Source organism: Danaus plexippus, chromosome 19, assembly GCF_018135715.1.
Source record: "Danaus plexippus chromosome 19, MEX_DaPlex, whole genome shotgun sequence".
NCBI classification, from domain to species: Eukaryota; Metazoa; Arthropoda; class Insecta; order Lepidoptera; family Nymphalidae; genus Danaus; species Danaus plexippus.
The window spans coordinates 6,850,392-6,867,122 of NC_083549.1; the positions used below are offsets into that span (position 1 = coordinate 6,850,392).

At 34.0% G+C, this 16,731-nt stretch overlaps 1 protein-coding gene and 1 long non-coding RNA gene across 3 annotated transcripts; one reads left to right on the forward strand and one right to left on the reverse strand.

Moving 5' to 3' along the window:
- The first annotated feature begins 3,753 nt into the window (after positions 1–3,753).
- LOC116768244 (brachyurin-like) lies at positions 3,754–6,074 on the forward strand. Of its 2 annotated transcripts, none has more exons than XM_032658920.2 (5): positions 3,754–4,004; positions 4,776–5,043; positions 5,119–5,217; positions 5,288–5,325; positions 5,874–6,074. In XM_032658920.2, the coding sequence occupies exons 1-5, from the start codon at positions 3,834–3,836 to the stop codon at positions 5,976–5,978; spliced, it is 681 nt and encodes a 226-aa protein (XP_032514811.2). In that variant the 5' UTR covers positions 3,754–3,833; the 3' UTR covers positions 5,979–6,074. The 2 variants fall into 2 exon arrangements, with proteins under 2 accessions (XP_032514811.2, XP_032514810.2); XM_032658919.2 differs by having other exon boundaries at positions 3,759–4,004; positions 5,288–5,484.
- A 2,112-nt stretch (positions 6,075–8,186) lies between these two features.
- On the reverse strand, positions 8,187–8,944 carry LOC133319388 (uncharacterized). The gene is made up of 2 exons (XR_009753018.1): positions 8,774–8,944; positions 8,187–8,256 (listed from the first exon to the last, which is right to left on the reverse strand). It is a non-coding gene; the product is annotated as an uncharacterized LOC133319388 (long non-coding RNA).
- Positions 8,945–16,731: the final 7,787 nt, after the last annotated feature.

Sequence of the window (16,731 nt, forward strand, 5' to 3'; positions counted from 1 at the left end):
ATAGGCTGATGATGATGATCATGATGAGACATACATATGTTATAATAATAATGAATTGTACATATATGAAGGTCTCGAAGAAAGACACTTCCATCTCGTCTGTCCGTGATCACGGTGGTTGTAAAGTCATCGAAATGTCGGCTAAATATAAAATATAATAATAATACCTCGTAATATAGCCGAAGATAATGGTATAGTTTCCTTTAATGTATATATTTTTTACGACAACATTCACTTATATCATGTAAACAGAAAAATTATATACATACATTATAATTAAGATTATTTTTATTTCAATAACATTACGTACAATGAAGAGTGGTTTCAAGTTAACATATACATATGTGATTGTATGAAAAGTACTCTAGTATATGTAATGTTTTGTATGGGACGATATATAATGTTAAAATCGCTGATTAAAGTTAATTAAATTGAAAAGTCATACAAGTTATTCATGTTTAATCATGACCATCAAACGTATTTAATGGACATTCCCATTAATATTAGAGGCGGAGTAATGAAGTGTGACGTCACAGAAGAATATGATTGTGATACGAAGATCCAAAATAATTTACCGACGAACATAATGAAGGAGATATGTAAAAGTGAAATGTATTTCACTGTTGTGTTCGATACAAAGGATGCCTTTGATATTGAGAGTGTTGTTTTGATTGTAACAGTTGTTCATACCTCATGAATTGGTAACGAACGATATACGAGTACATGTGTGCCATCGATGGTACTGTGCCATGTGGAGCGTTATGTTGCTTAAATGCCATGGCATTTAACTTTTAATGTGATTATGACCGAGTATGCTTGTGTTCCTCTAGGTCACTGAATATGACTAAAGAGTTCCTCCGTATTAAAGTTTATGACACATAAATAGGCTGTTTTAAAATAAAGGTATCTTAAAAAGAAATTAACAATTGAAAACGTCTTTGAAAAAGCACGCGCGAACCCACCTACACACACATACACACACACGCACACACACACACACACACACACACACACACACACACACACACACACATATTTACATGCATAACGTTAATTAAAGAAGTTATAAATTATTTGTAATAGTTTATTAGTAATCGTCCTAATCATTGTATTGTTATAAAGGCAGTGTCAGTCTTAGGCCCTTCGACGCCGATGACATTTTTTCATCAAAACTTTCCCTTTTCATAGAATAAAATAGATCTCACATAAAATATATTATCAAATAATAACAGTTTTTTTTATTACTTTTACAATTAATTAAAAACAATGGTTCAATACGAACAATATCAAAATAGATTTCTGGCAAACTTATTAGTAAACTACCGGTAATAGTAAACTACCGGGCGTGTACCGAAACGTACGTATCTATATTTTAAAGGACGCTGTCGCAATTTTAAAAAGGCACTTAAATTTCATTTCACAGTTTGTTATTCCAACAATGTCTTTTATCGCGAGACCCTGCGAGGAAACGCATTTTGTATGCAGCTGACGATGATGTTCCTTTGAAATGCTGGAACATAACACGTTCGTGTCATAGTTCATATCTAGCTTGCAGATAAAATGACACTTAAATTCATATTTAGTTATATCTAGATCGTAAGTAACTGTTACATAGTTATTAGGAAATAAATATTAAGTACAATAAATGTGATTGAGAATAAAATAAAATAAAAGAAAATTTTCTGTATCTTATAACAAACAACTCATTAAATTTATTTATTTTTTAAATTTGGAATGTACACTAAGTCAATTTAGATTTAAAACAAAGTTTCTTAAAAAAAAAATCAGTTTCTTTATGACAATATTAAAAATAATCAAAATTTTTTTGTGAGATTAAATCACGATTATGAGATTTAATATAAGCGTGTATATGTACTTCTTACAAACCGTGTATCCTTTGAACGTGTATAAAGGCGTAGTGCCTTTTCACGTAAATCCTAATTAGTGAGTCCCCAAAATATGAAATGTTTGCACTCGTTCAAAAACGTCGCTCAGAATGAGGACTAATAATGTTTTCTTAATAAACGCGACCAACTGATGTCACGGAACTGGAATTGTTTTAAATTTAATTTCACATCATAATTCCTATACTCGTTACAGAACAGTTCGTTCTGAATCAGTAAATTACTCTGATTTCTATGACTATATTTCTGAACGTGGCTGAATTGTTAGAGAATTAGATATAATTCTCATAAAATATGCCTTTTACGAGTATAATACTCTTATTATAATAATTACCGGATCTTCTATTGTTTGAGGATCTTTGTTTTTGTTCCTGTTAATTTTGAAACCGCGTTTCTCGAGACTAGCGAAGGAACTCACAGAAAGAGTTTATGACCGCTCATTTACATTTCTTTGTGTAGATGATTATATTTTTTTTATTTATTTCTGTGTTAGTAACATTTTAAAACAAAATAACCTATTAAATATAGATGAAAATAATGCTTTCGTGATTGTAATAAAAGGTCTTAAATTTTCTATTATATATTATACAATAACAATGCAAGATTGCTATTTTCAGTCACAGATTTAGTTTATTTTACTTGTATAAGGACGCATTACAACATTTACCTAATTACTTATCTATTTACTTTCTTAACTGAATAATATTTATCAATTGTTGAGTTTATAATTTTATTTAATAATAGTTAGGCATCTCGTAATGAGTATCTGTGTTTTGACGACTTATTTTACTTTTATTTTTATACCAATAGTATAGCCCTTTCTTTCTTATTGTTTTGTACTCTGTGACAAAATCGACTGTGTCAGATATCTTAAGGCGGGGAAAGCTGTTTGCCATCAGACAATCTAAATGCGTTACCCAGATTCCGATGCTATACTACATACGATGCGTTTCACGTTTCTCATTCAATAACCTACGCCAATGCCATACTATGGTGAGATTTAAAAATAAAAACTGCTAACGTTCCGTATTTAGACTGACGAAGCTTGGACTAAGAATAAACACTGAGTGTTTATGACTAATCTCAACAAAGTATATTGAATGAAAATATCAAAGGTCGGGCATAATTTAGGTACTCGTGTATATTTTGACTGTAAATAAAACGTAGAACAAAATAATACAGCAAACAAAAATACGATGATATGAAACGGTGTGACGAAGCCTCCGCGTTCAGTTCTGAGAAATAATTTCGGAGAAAATTGTGAATGTAAAACCAAACATGGATCTGTGCACACATTGCTGTGCAACTCTTAAAATTATATTTGATAAATTCTTATTATATTGGTGTAAACATGGTTTTTAAAATTCAGTTTTCAAAGGCGTATCGTAGTTGAGAGCAATAGTTATTATTATTCCTACAATATGTTATAAAGTCATTTTTGGATAAATTAAATTATTTAAAATAACACTCAAGTAGTTTATTTTGTACAAACGATATAGGATATTGGTTGTATTTTCACTTACAAATCTAAAAATAAAGAAACAATGACAATCAGATAAATAATTAATTAATATGAAGGCTAGCTAGTTTATTATTAAGAGACATAACGAAAGAGGTTTTAATTATAAGTTTTCATTAATGCTAACAACGTTCAAAAATATTTCTATACAAAAAGCGTTATGAAAAGAGAAAATGTAAACCCGAATCGCTCTTTGTGTAACAAATCCTACACAAAGTTTGTCAACAAAAACATTATGTATAAAATTATATACTCGTATAGTCATTAATATTCTTATAAATAGATAATAAAAATCACAATTATAACGCACACGTACATTGCTACTTACGATAAGTTATCATACCCTGACAGGATATCACAGTAAATCACAAAAACTAACGACTTATTGAGGATATTGTGAAGTTAAGGACATGCGTGTATTGCTGTTGTTCGTGTTACAATTATGTGGTTGTGTGTATACGTTGAGGGGATATCATGAAGATGTTGGAATTCCGAAGGCTCGCCGTCTGATGATTTTGGAGATGGCGCCGAGGATTATCGGCGGTAGGGCTGTGTCAGCGATATCACAGTATCCATACCAGGTACATTGTTATTTAAATGTTGCCAACACATATATACATATGTGCAAGACCCTAAAGTTTAAGCAGACAAAAACACAGATAAATAATAATAATTTAACATACAGATCTCATATTAGTTCTTTGTTCTGTGATCATTTATGAATTTGGTATTATACATATATAATATTTGTTTGAAAATACATTTCAATTATTCACTCCACTTAAGATAATCAATTACGATAAACATTCTAATGTGCATTTGATTGATATGTTGTTTTAATTGCACCACGTTATATACAAAGCAATATAATATGTTTAAATGTATATGGGATATAGTTTAAAAATATATATTTTTAAACTATATACAGATAGAATCGAAAATAACTTTAGTTACTCAAAAAAATGTATTATCATAGGTAACCAGAATGTCATAATTTTAAAGTATAAATGAATTTGGAAAAATAGATCCTCATTTAAAAGGTTGTTTTATATTTTTTTAAGCGATATCATACTTAGACGTTTCCACAAATACGTTTTTATGGTACATATCAGCAAATCATTATCACAATAGTTGTAGAAATATAAACTCAAGTCATACAATTGGAAAGTAGTGGTTGTAACGTTCCATTTTAAGAAGTTTGTTCTTTCTGTATATTCGTAAATATAAGGATGTTTAAACAAAAAAAAAAATGATTGGTTAAGTATGCAACTCTAATTTCTACCTAGGAATATAATTCAATAGCTGAGATGGTAGTTATTTCTGTATGACATAATTCATTTCATTTTATTCAGGCTGGAATCGTCACCAGTCTCACGACAGGCAAGACGTCTCTGTGCGGTGGTTCCTTGATATCAAGTACCAGGGTGATCACGGCAGCTCATTGCTGGAATGATGGACAGAGCCAAGCGTTGCAGTTCACTGTTGTTCTTGGTACCCTCACTGTCTTCTCTGGAGGCACCAGAATCACCACCAGGGACGTTACCGTCCATCCTCAGTGGAATACCAAAGCTATAACCAACGACATTGCGATAGTGAAATTTCCTACCGTCGCTCTTAATAGTAAGTCTATAATTTTGGTCATAATGATAGTTATATTTTAGACTGGATACTATTAACCTTACTTATTTTGTACAGATAACATTCAAGTGATATCGCTGCCTTCAGCTTCAGACGTCTCGAATAATTTTGCGGGCATGACTGCGACGGTTACGGGTTACGGAAAAATAAGTGACTGTAAGTCATAATACTGTTCGGAAAATTGAAATAATCTTTAAAATTATATTACGTACCTAAATTTTTTTAGCTCAAGCTTCATTTCCCCCTTCCACAACTTTGCACCATGTAAGTCTTAACATTATAACCAATGCTGTTTGTCAGAGAAGTTTCGATTTGAAGTTGGATGCAAGTCATTTGTGTACCAGCGGGACGAACAGGGTTGGGACTTGTGATGGTGACTCAGGAGGACCTTTGATGGTCACGTCGCAAAATAAAAAGATATTGGTAATAAAGACAATAGTAATTATTGATATTATCACATCTGTTTGGGTTATATAATTGATTTGCACAAAATTTCGATCGCTTCATTTATGGGGTAGTGTTAGAAAAGCGAGCCTCAATAATGTAGTATTTTTGTTACGTAAAGTGCCGCATAGCGCATTGATTTTATTACCCGTACCGCGGTCTTCGTAATGTGAAGTCCAAGTGAAAGGGGAGTCGACATTCAATCCATTTATTACAAAGGATTGTTCAATGATTGTGTGCTGATTATGTATATTTTTAACTTGGTTTTTATGTATGTCACTTATATTGGATAGTGGATACGACATTGTACATAAACCTAGTGTAATAATTAAAATTAGTGGTTAATGTATTCTCTTCTTCTACTATAGGTCGGGATCGTATCTTTTGGTTTTGGCGACAGCTGTTCAGCTGGTTATCCCTCAGTGTACACGAGAGTCACGTCATTCCTTCGTTGGATACAAACGCAAATGTAACTTTCATGATGCATTAAATGCGCAGTACATGTATTTATAAGTTTATTCCTGTTATATTATTTCCTGACATTGATTTTTATTAAATTTCGTAGTAAAGTTTTTTTTTTATTAATGTGTGTGTGTGTGGGGGAGGGGGGAGGAAGTTGGGAAACTTGACATTGTAACAATATTTAAAAAAGTTTTCTCTGCATTGTTAATAATTTCACATCATGTTTTTTAGTGACGTTTATTAATAAAATTCAGCAAAGTTTATTAAGCGTGATTAGATAATATTATTTAGTATTGCATTGTTAAAATGTATAGTTAAATATATTCTATGGCGTTAATGTAATAAGATAGTTATGTTTATTGAGTGAGTAGAAATATGGTTCGTTTTCAAGGCAAAGACGATCACATTGGTCAGTCAACAAAATTTCAATTTGTTCATAAATCTATACGAAATATTTAATTTTTTTTCGATTCCATGGAAACAAAAATCTCTTCTGTCAGGCATAAAGGCTGACCAAACGGGACTAAAATATAAACAGATCATTTTTTTTGAAATAAGATTGCAAGTTCGATTTTAAAATCTGTGAAAATATTACAATCCAATGCTCTTGAGACACCATACAGTATATAATTATCTAAACATGATTGAAACTAAGGTTTAATTTAAACTTAAAACTAATGTTTAAACTTCCAGTTATTGGTAACATTAAAGTAAGACAAACACAAGCTATAGAGTGATGTACAGAGTCCAGCGATCGTTAAGGGCCATTCTGTTAATGATTCGGTTAATTTTCAAACAAAGGAATGCATCAGACGAAACGAGAATCGTGTTTGTATAGTTCATGAGCACTCTCAAACAAACTTCGCTGTTTATTGTTGTTTAATATCAAGGAAGAAAATTAAGAGATTGTCATAGAAAATAATAATATAAGAATACTTCAAACATACAATGTTTGTATTTCTAAACCCAGCTTCAGAAAGGAGTGTTGTAAGTCTGACTTCGATGTCTGTGTGCGTGTGTTTGTGCTTGTTTTTCATTTGAAAGTTTCGTATGGACGTTCTCAGCTATGTTCTGTTAATATCAGCCCTTTCATATTTTAAATTATTTTTTTAATACTTTTGTCTAACTTACATTATTATGCCAGCACAGTAAGTCATTCCAATGACCCTATACTAAAGCTGGCCTACATCAGTAGCATCGCTTTTGTAAGACTATTTTGGTATTTTTATCCGTTCTGGATAATTGTCAATTAAAACATCTTCATTCTTTCTTTAAAATTTTTAAGCGCCGTTTCTTTATTTTCTATTTTATTCTATCTCTGTACCGTTTGTTTCATTTGTCCCACTTCCTGTCATTAAGGTACTTATACAGTCAACGATGTAGTCATTTAAGTTGACGTCGTTTCCTTGTTCTCATCTGTCATTTATTTTAATGCCAATTCCCGTGAACTTACCAATTTATCGTTTCTCTTTAACATATTCTTATTTTTTTATAATTGTTAGTATTAGTTTCGCTGAATGGCACATATCTGGCGTGTGATTACGCGATTATAATCTTTTGGCCTGCCAGTGTAATCTTTAAATTATTATTAATAATTTGGGATTTTCCTAAATTTAGCGTATTTATTGTTAATTTTGTCGACGGCAAAGTCTGACTTTCTTATATACATTAAATCATCGCTCCAAAATTTTTTGCAAACATGTTTGTTTAAAAGATCAACTTTCTTCATATATTTGTAAATTATGAAAAACGTGATATTATAATGTAACATAGGATTGTATTATGCTTTTAAAATTTACGAGCAGACGTAAAAATGTTATTTGCAATATATTTTTTTAATAGTTTATTGTGAATTTTTTTAATAGTTTATTGTGTGCTAATTAGTCTTATATATATTATATTATAAAACTTCATAGTTAGCTTGGCATAACTTTTCATTCGTCGTTTTAATTAAATAATAATTTAAATGTCTGGAAATTAAGTAAATATAGAAAATATTTTAATATGTATATCGAATTTAAACTTTTAACTATTACATGAAGTTTATAGTATAAAAAATATATCATTTTGTAAATAATCTATATAATACTGTCGAAGTAGATTCTTTCATACATTAAGTAATAGGATGAAATTTAAATAGCTGTCAGTATTTTCATTGATATACTTAAGTAATCCCCGTTCTGGGGTTTAGGATAGAGGATAAAACAAACCCTTTTAAATTTCAAGTTTGTGTTTAGATTTTATTCAAATATATTTTAGTGGTCTGGCTTCAGGGACCCTTGGGATTACCTTAAACAATTTAGCAATTTAAAATAATATCCTAATGTATAAAATTTTATACCAATTTTTTTATATTATACTAATACATTTTATACTAAATATTGGTGTATTTAAATGAAACTAGTATCTTTCGGATAAACTACGCGTGATTTATTTTTATAAAAAACTACATACCCCCGACGTTTCGGTTACTTTTCAGCAACCGTGATCACGGTTGCTGAAAAATACTAGTTTCATTTGAATGAATAAAACTCGCGAAAATCTTAGATCTCATTAAATATTGGTGTTCATTTTTACGGTAATAGCTATAGTATAGTATCATACTTTGGGTGTACAAAAGAATGTTTAATTTTTAGTAGAAAATAATGTACAGTGCATTTAGCCAAATAATAAAAATTGTTTAACGAATTAGTAACCTTTAAAAGAAAAGGGAAAGACCGTAGCCTGTTATCAATTAAATTATAAAGTTATTTCAAAATTATCAGTAACATTTTATATAGTGTTTGTTATATTGTATTGTAATTACCTTATTCCCGTCCATTAAACTTGCGTTAACATCTGTATCACCAAACATACTTGAGACGCTTAAGTTTAAATTATTCTATATAAAATACTTTAAGAAACAAGAAAACAAAATTTGAATCAAAATTTTGTACCATATTATATAAACACGGAGCATTTCGCATTATAAGTATATATATATTCTTAGAAACAAGGTAAGAATTGACTTTTTAAAAAATAACATTCGATACAATTCCACTGCAAATTTATTAAATTTACACAAAAATAAAAACAATTCTAAATGAATAACTTTCAACTATCTTGATTTAAACTAATCGTTAAATGAAATCCGAATATAATACAATCGAAAGATTTAAACACACTTCGAAAATCTACTAACGACTAAACTATCACACCAACGCGCGTTACGAACGAAAAAGAGCCCTGATGTCCTCTGACAACTGCTTATATGTCGTTTGAGTCTCTCCTACCCTCTCATGTTCCTACATTGATTCTCTCCTACCCTCTCATATTCCTACACGGCCTTTCCTGACATGAGCACGTCCCCGGGCTCCTTTGTGTTTAACTTTCTTGACGTCCAAAACGTAGTATTAGCACCAAGGGCAGGAAATTCTTTTCATTCGCACTAGACGTATTCAGTTTTGAATGTCTTGACATTCCAGACGGGCTTGGTTGCGGCTCAGTCCCCTCTACAGGCAGGTCAACCTCCGGAGGCAAGTTGGCGTCATGACACAACTCTTCTCCCTCATTGTCTACGTCTGAAATTGAGAAATATAACGGCAGAAATCTTTTCAATTTTTTATTTAACTCAACAGTAACATCATGGTTAACGTCAATGTAAAGTGAGCTAAACAAACATAGCCCACACAAAGTGGTTGTAAAACATCCCAATAACCAACCACTTGGGGCGGGACTTGTCGGAAGATCGCCCCCTCACACCTCGTCAGAGACCCACAAGGAATTGCTTGAGGCATGACTTGGTGTGTGTGTGAAGGTTATTATAAAAACATGTTCCAAAACATACCATCTGATACAGGCAATGTTGGCCGACCAACATCCCATAAATAAACTCATGATCTTTTACAACCACAGCTCGATACACAACTCACTATCATAGTCAAGCTTCCAAACATACTAAATTAATTCCTAACCAAGAGACTAGATTCTCAGGATAACGTATCCGATGCACTCCAAGATAAACAATTATCCCAGAATCAGCCTCCTACCGAGATAACCAGCCCGATGCACTCCAAGGCAAACGGTTATCCCAACCTAAGCGTCCCCTCCGGGATAACCGGCCCGATGCACTCCAAGGCAATCGGTTATCCCAGACTCAACACCACTTCTAGGACAACCGGGCCCGATGCACTCCAAGGCAAACGGTTGTCCCAGGCACAGCGCCACTTCTGGCATAGCCTGTCCGATGCACTCCAAGACAGCTATCCCAGACCCAGAGATCTAACCTCTAATACAGCGTGTCCGATACACTCCAAGACAAACGCTCACATCGTAACAAGTAACTCATGTCTCCTCGCTTTAACCCCAATACATTTAGAGATTTGTGTTAAAACAAAATTAAAATAAAAACACAATGGGATTAAGTTTCAATAAAATCTCAAAAGGAGTTTTAGTCAAAATTTCAGGCAGAATAAGGCAAATACCTCACCATCAAAGAAAGCAGAACACACATCGGGAGTCCATTCTCACTTCCACGGGAGTCCATTCCCACTTCCACGGGATATATTCCGCAGCTGCTCGAGTCGATTTGCCGTATGAGCCAGCTAACATCTGCAGCTCATATCGGCAGTGTGATAGTGTCTTCATAACCCGGTATGGTCCCCGCATACATGAGTCCAGCTTCCTTGTTGACTGAGCCACCTTGCTAACAAAAACTAAGGAATTTAGTTCAAAAGAGTGAGCTGTTTACGTCTCTAGTTAGCATAGGCATCTTGACGAGTTTAGTTGGCACGAAGGAGTTTAGATGCCCTCTGACGACTCATCTGACGAAGGACTTCTCGATTACCACTTGAGCCTTCAACAGTAAAGTCTCGTATCAAACTACGTATGAGCGGTGTGGCAGCTTCAGCACCTATAAGCAGGTTTAAAGCAGAATATTGAGTTGTCTTGCGTTTTGTTATGTTTAGGATCAGCTGTAACCTCAACAAAACAGCTGGCCAAGTCCTTGACCCAATTAATAAAATCAGTGCTTTGAAACATTGAAACATGCGTCCCCGATCAGTGACAATTAATTTTGGAGTTCCAAAGAGAGACACCATGGTAGTGAGGTGTTGCTTTAGTTCGTCAGTGTCTTGTCGGAACATGGGATACAATAAACAAAATTTTGAAAACGCGTCTATAATAATAAGTACATGACGGTGACCGTCAGTTTCTGGTAGGGGGCCCAAGGTGTCCATATGGACTGCCTCAAATGCTACGTCTGGTTTTCTCCCATGAATGAATGAGCCGTGAAAGAGCACGAGCTACCTTTTTATGAGAAAGGCAAACCAAACAATGGGAAATGCATTTTTTTTTTGCAAATGTTCTCAACCCTGGGAACTAAAAGTGTTTTGTTATCAAGTCTACAGTTTTATCAACCCCTTGATGATCATCTTCGTCGTGAAAAATACACATAAGACAGTCTATGGCCTTTTGGAATATAACAACAAAAATTATGATTTTCACCAATAGGTGAGAGCTTGACTTAAAGGATGTCATAACGACTGGGGTTTAACTGCCCATCCACCAATTTTTGTTTTAGAGATTGAGTTTTCTCGTCAGAAGCCTGAGCAACTTGCGCCAAATTTAACGGTCTCTTAATGGTACATAAGTCAACCGGATTGCGGCTAAGATAATCTGCATGGGACAAAAAACAACCTCTTCTATATTCCAGGTTAGAATCGAATTCTTGGAGGTATACCCACCACCGAGCCACCCTTGGCAACAAGTCTTTCTTACGTTGGGTAAGTTTTAACGCGTTACAGTCAGTAACCACGATGAAGTGTGCAACCACAAGATAATGCCTGAAATACTCTAATGCCTTAATCACTGCCAGCGTCTTCAGTTCGTACGAGTGCTACTTCCTCTCAGCCCCCTGAGTGAGTCTACTACAATAAGACCGTACTCGTTTACGATTTCCCTTATGCACTCTCATCATGACGACTCCGTAACCAATCGAGCTCGCATCTGTGTAGTATTTCTATTGGCAGCGTAGGATCATAAATGGCGAGTACTGGCTCACTTGTAAGACAATCTATAATGTACTCACGAGCGGCTTGTTGTTCAGCTCCCCAATGAAAATTAAGTCCCTTTTTAGTAAGTGCCGCTATGCAAGGAACCCTTTGGGCAAACCCAGCTATATACCGCCAAAAATAGCTAGCTAACCCCAGAAATTGCCTTACTTGCTTAAGATTTTTTTTTGTTCGGCTGAATCAATTAAGGCCCGCACTTTCTGACGACTTGGCCTATCCTGACCTTTACTAATCGTACGACCCAAGTATTCAATAGTGGTAGCTAAAAACGAGCATTCCTTTATTATTTGCTTTTCAAGCAAATCTGTTATTATGTCACGACCACGGATCGTTTCAGCGTGTGAGAGTTGATATGACCGATTATACACAGGAATGCTGGATTTAAGTTTAATTGACATTCTACCTATGTTTACGGTTGATGTAGCAGTTCCCGTAATAAAGTACCGAGAGAATTCATTAATTATCCTCTTAGTAACCCTCTCTAAATAGTTACCTACCAGAGGTGTATCAATTGTCATCGAAACATCAGACTGAACAATCATCACCATTAATTCATAAAATATGTGCATGGTTCGAGCCTAGATAACTTAACGCCCTCACTATTTGATAAACTCCCTGATAGCCGTTCGATTTTGGGTCTCTTACTACACAAAGCTTCTTTTTGCCCCAACTGCCCACAGAAAAAGCACCTGATATCACTCAGATTACGTTTACGTGAATACTCCAGAGATCGTCTATCTGTCGTAACGTTTCACAATTCCGAACGCGAGTATAGTTGTCTCGAAACACTAATTGTATTTGGTTTAACATAGATTGAAAAGAATTCGACTAAATCATTCGGAAATAGTTTAGCATTTGTCGCCGTAGCCCTAATATTTGGATCAATGACACTGCGAATAATTATAACCGAAATAAGCTCCTCACCGAGTCCTTGCACTATACGTAAGCAAAGTATCGACCGGCGTACATATTACGCGTACGTTGGATAGTGATCGGAATTCTTAGACATAACTTCAAACAATATTCCAGCAAAATCTGGTACTTCAGGACATAAAGGTTTGAATTCCTTCTTAGAATTGGTCCAACTACGGTAGCTAGACACCCATTTATTGAGCCAAGATTTCGCATCCCCTAACAAACAATTTCCTATTCGCGAAAGGCATTCTAAATCATTCCAATTGTTTAAAACTTTCGCGCAATCAACTTGTATGCACTAATCGTCAAAGTTGTGTAGATTTGGGTCAAAGTTCGAAATATAGTAATACCGAGATTTTTCAGCCGTACTAATTGATCTGATGGCACTAGCAATGAAATCGGTAACACTCGCCTGTACTAATTCCAACGGTATACCCGCGTCGCCTACTTGTCGTGATCGAGCGAGGTCTCGGATCCTGATGATGATAACATTCTGAATGGTAGCTTCACGTCAAGTCACATGCGTCGGAGAAACCAGATGCCCTATCGACGATAATTCACGCATTCTATAGGGTACACGACGATCGGAAACGCGAGATATATCGCGGACGCGCGTTGGTGTCTGCAACTGTCGTGATGACTGCCTATTACAAACGCTACCGGGCGTCAAACCTTTGTAACGCAATTCCTCATAGTCGTGTGAATTCACCGACGCGCGGTGCGGCATGGACGAAGCCCTTGTTTTCACCTCTAACGTTTTAAGACGAGACATCATTGCCTCCATATCAAGTCTCAACATGTTATTCTCATCAAAGGATTACTCACGGGAACTATTACCCTGACTCTAGCTACGATCACGACGAGTATTACTATCAAGACCACTGCGGCTACAATTGCGTTCACGTTCAGACATTTTAGTAACAAAATAAAATAATTAAATAAGTATGATCGCTAGAAATTAACGTATCAACAAACAAACGCAATAAAAGCTTACTCACCGCTTAATCAAAGTAATTAATACAAATTAATATTCTCGATAATAACGTAACACGATATTTAAAATAACTCAGTGTCTAAAAAAAAGTTATAAAGAAATATTTAATAAAACACAAAAAAAAATAATGTGTGGGTAAATTGAAATAACAAGGCCTTACCAAACGGGGTTCTCAAGGTACGTATCGCACTTCTGATCTTAGAAACAAGGTAAGAATTGACTTTTTAAAAAATAACATTCGATACAATTCCACTGCAAATTTATTAAATTTACACAAAAATAAAAACAATTCTAAATGAATAACTTTCAACTATCTTGATTTAAACTAATCGTTAAATGAAATCCGAATATAATACAATCGAAAGATTTAAACACACTTCGAAAATCTACTAACGACTAAACTATCACACCAACGCGCGTTACGAACGAAAAAGAGCCCTGATGTCCTCTGACAACTGCTTATATGTCGTTTGAGTCTCTCCTACCCTCTCATGTTCCTACATTGATTCTCTCCTACCCTCTCATATTCCTACAATATATATAGTAATCCACAATCAGACATTCTCTTTAAGTTCCAAAGTGGCGCATGTCTAAATTAGAATCGGTGGTGTGTTCGTCGCGAACAGATGCTGCGCTTGTGACAAGTTACAGTCTCAGAAACATTACACGCGTCCAACTTACGACTAACTCAGAGCTGAAGCATGTTGTATTGATATGGATTTATACACACACACACATATACACACGCACACACATATATATGTCGAAGCGTCAGAATTAATTATGTATTTAATTTTCATTTTATTTTACAAATTATTACGAATTACCTGGCAACGTCAAGCAGTTAGCTTGAGTGAGGTCACCCCGGTGTCGGTTTTGACGTTGGGCAACTGACAGAGAAAAAAGGGAACGTCACCGACATTTTTGGAGTGGATGAACTCGCTGCGTTACCAACTAAATCTTGTTCCATCGTTCACTATGTATGATAACGAGCTATCTTCTGATCCTCCGTTATATATATATATATATATATATATATATCTCAAAGGCATTAATCTGAAAGGATTAGTTTCTAATTCACGATAAGAATTCCAGTTTAGAATCCTTAGTTATTGCATAATATTTATTAATAATTACATTTTAATAAAAAAAAACAATACTATAAATAGTATGAAATACATTTCTTAAGATTTTATCAGACATTTTATGAAAATGATATCCGCTGTACGCAGTGCGCTTCAGTACACTCCACTTCCTATTGAAGAAATGCTTTATGAAAACGATTTCTTTACATTTTAATTTCAAATTCCGTTCAGAAACGCTAACTGGCTTCTTACTTTTTTTTAAAGTATTAAGGTAGGTTCCGTGTTAAGTGCAAAAGAGCTATCTGTGAAATTAATGAGGAATAATACGACTGATTAATAAATTAATTGTTTAATATTTTTTTTATAGTATGGCGCTTCGAAAATTAATTGACAAAGTTTAAGTAATCAAACAACAGTAGAACCAGTTAATAGGACACTGAATTTTTATCCTAACGTTGGTAAACGTCAGCCCGGGGTATTTGGAGCGTGTCCAACTTGATGTCACTTTACAACTAAGACACAAATGACTTACAGTTTCCTTCAACTGTAAAGTTTTGAATTAAGATTATTATAGAAGTAGCGATTGCAATGTGTTTTGAAAGATCAGATCTTGTAAAGATTGTTGAAGTGACTTTTATTTAAATAGTCCGATAACTTAAATAGAGCATTGAGTACCATTTTCTTTGTTGTTTGATAAACAGAAATTATACTTCTTTGTTTATTTTTGATTAGTTATTTATACAACTAAAACAGGTAATACATGTTTCTGGATCTAGTATTGCAACGGCGCGGTCGAATAGAATATGAGTGTGAGCTACATTTAAAGGGTATTTGGTAAACAAAATTTATAATCCTTTAAGACCAACTATTTCAACAGACAAAACGTTCGTCCAATTGCAACAAGTTTCTAAGGTAATTAAACGCACGTATAACTTTTTCGCTCCAAGTCTGCGAACTCCCGTAGTGCTAGAGAGCTGGAGATCATTGACGCTTGTTCGTAGTTTTAGTGGTGAAAGCCCGGTGATGTGCTCTTAAACTTATTCCGTTAAATTAATAGTTGAATTCCGGCCTTATCTGATGTGTGTATCTTGTGCTATCGCTTATATTATTTCTGAACATAGACTTTGTTCTTCCATACAAATAATTTTGTACCTTATTTAGCTTTGATTTGTTTAATGTATTAATTATGTTCCAATACAAGTAATATTTCTTTATCTCATATACATTGTTAACGTAGATTTCATACTTATTTAGGTTCAGAACGAAATGTATAAAGTGAATTAAAACAAATGATTAAAATCAGCAAAGAGTGACAAGTATAATCTGCACATGGTGATTTTATACAAAATGTTACAGTTTTACTGCAATCCTGGCACAATTTCTTAGAATTCCGAGATAAATTATAGCTCATGTCATATTCTGATATCTAAGCTACGTTATTGTAAAATTTTATCGATATTCTTAAAATAGTTTTGACATAAAAGAGCAACAAAAATCTACGCATCTTCAATAATGTTCATAAGAAGGATGTAGTACATATATTCAAAGGTAATATATAATAAAGGGAATAGTCTTTTACAGTACGAGTAACGGTAACAGTTTAAAGTTACACTTTTTGTACACACTCCATTGCATACATACGTATTATGGGCATGTAGCATAATCTAAATGTGTTCTTGATTTCTTACAAGTAATATAAATATTTCACTGAAGCATATTA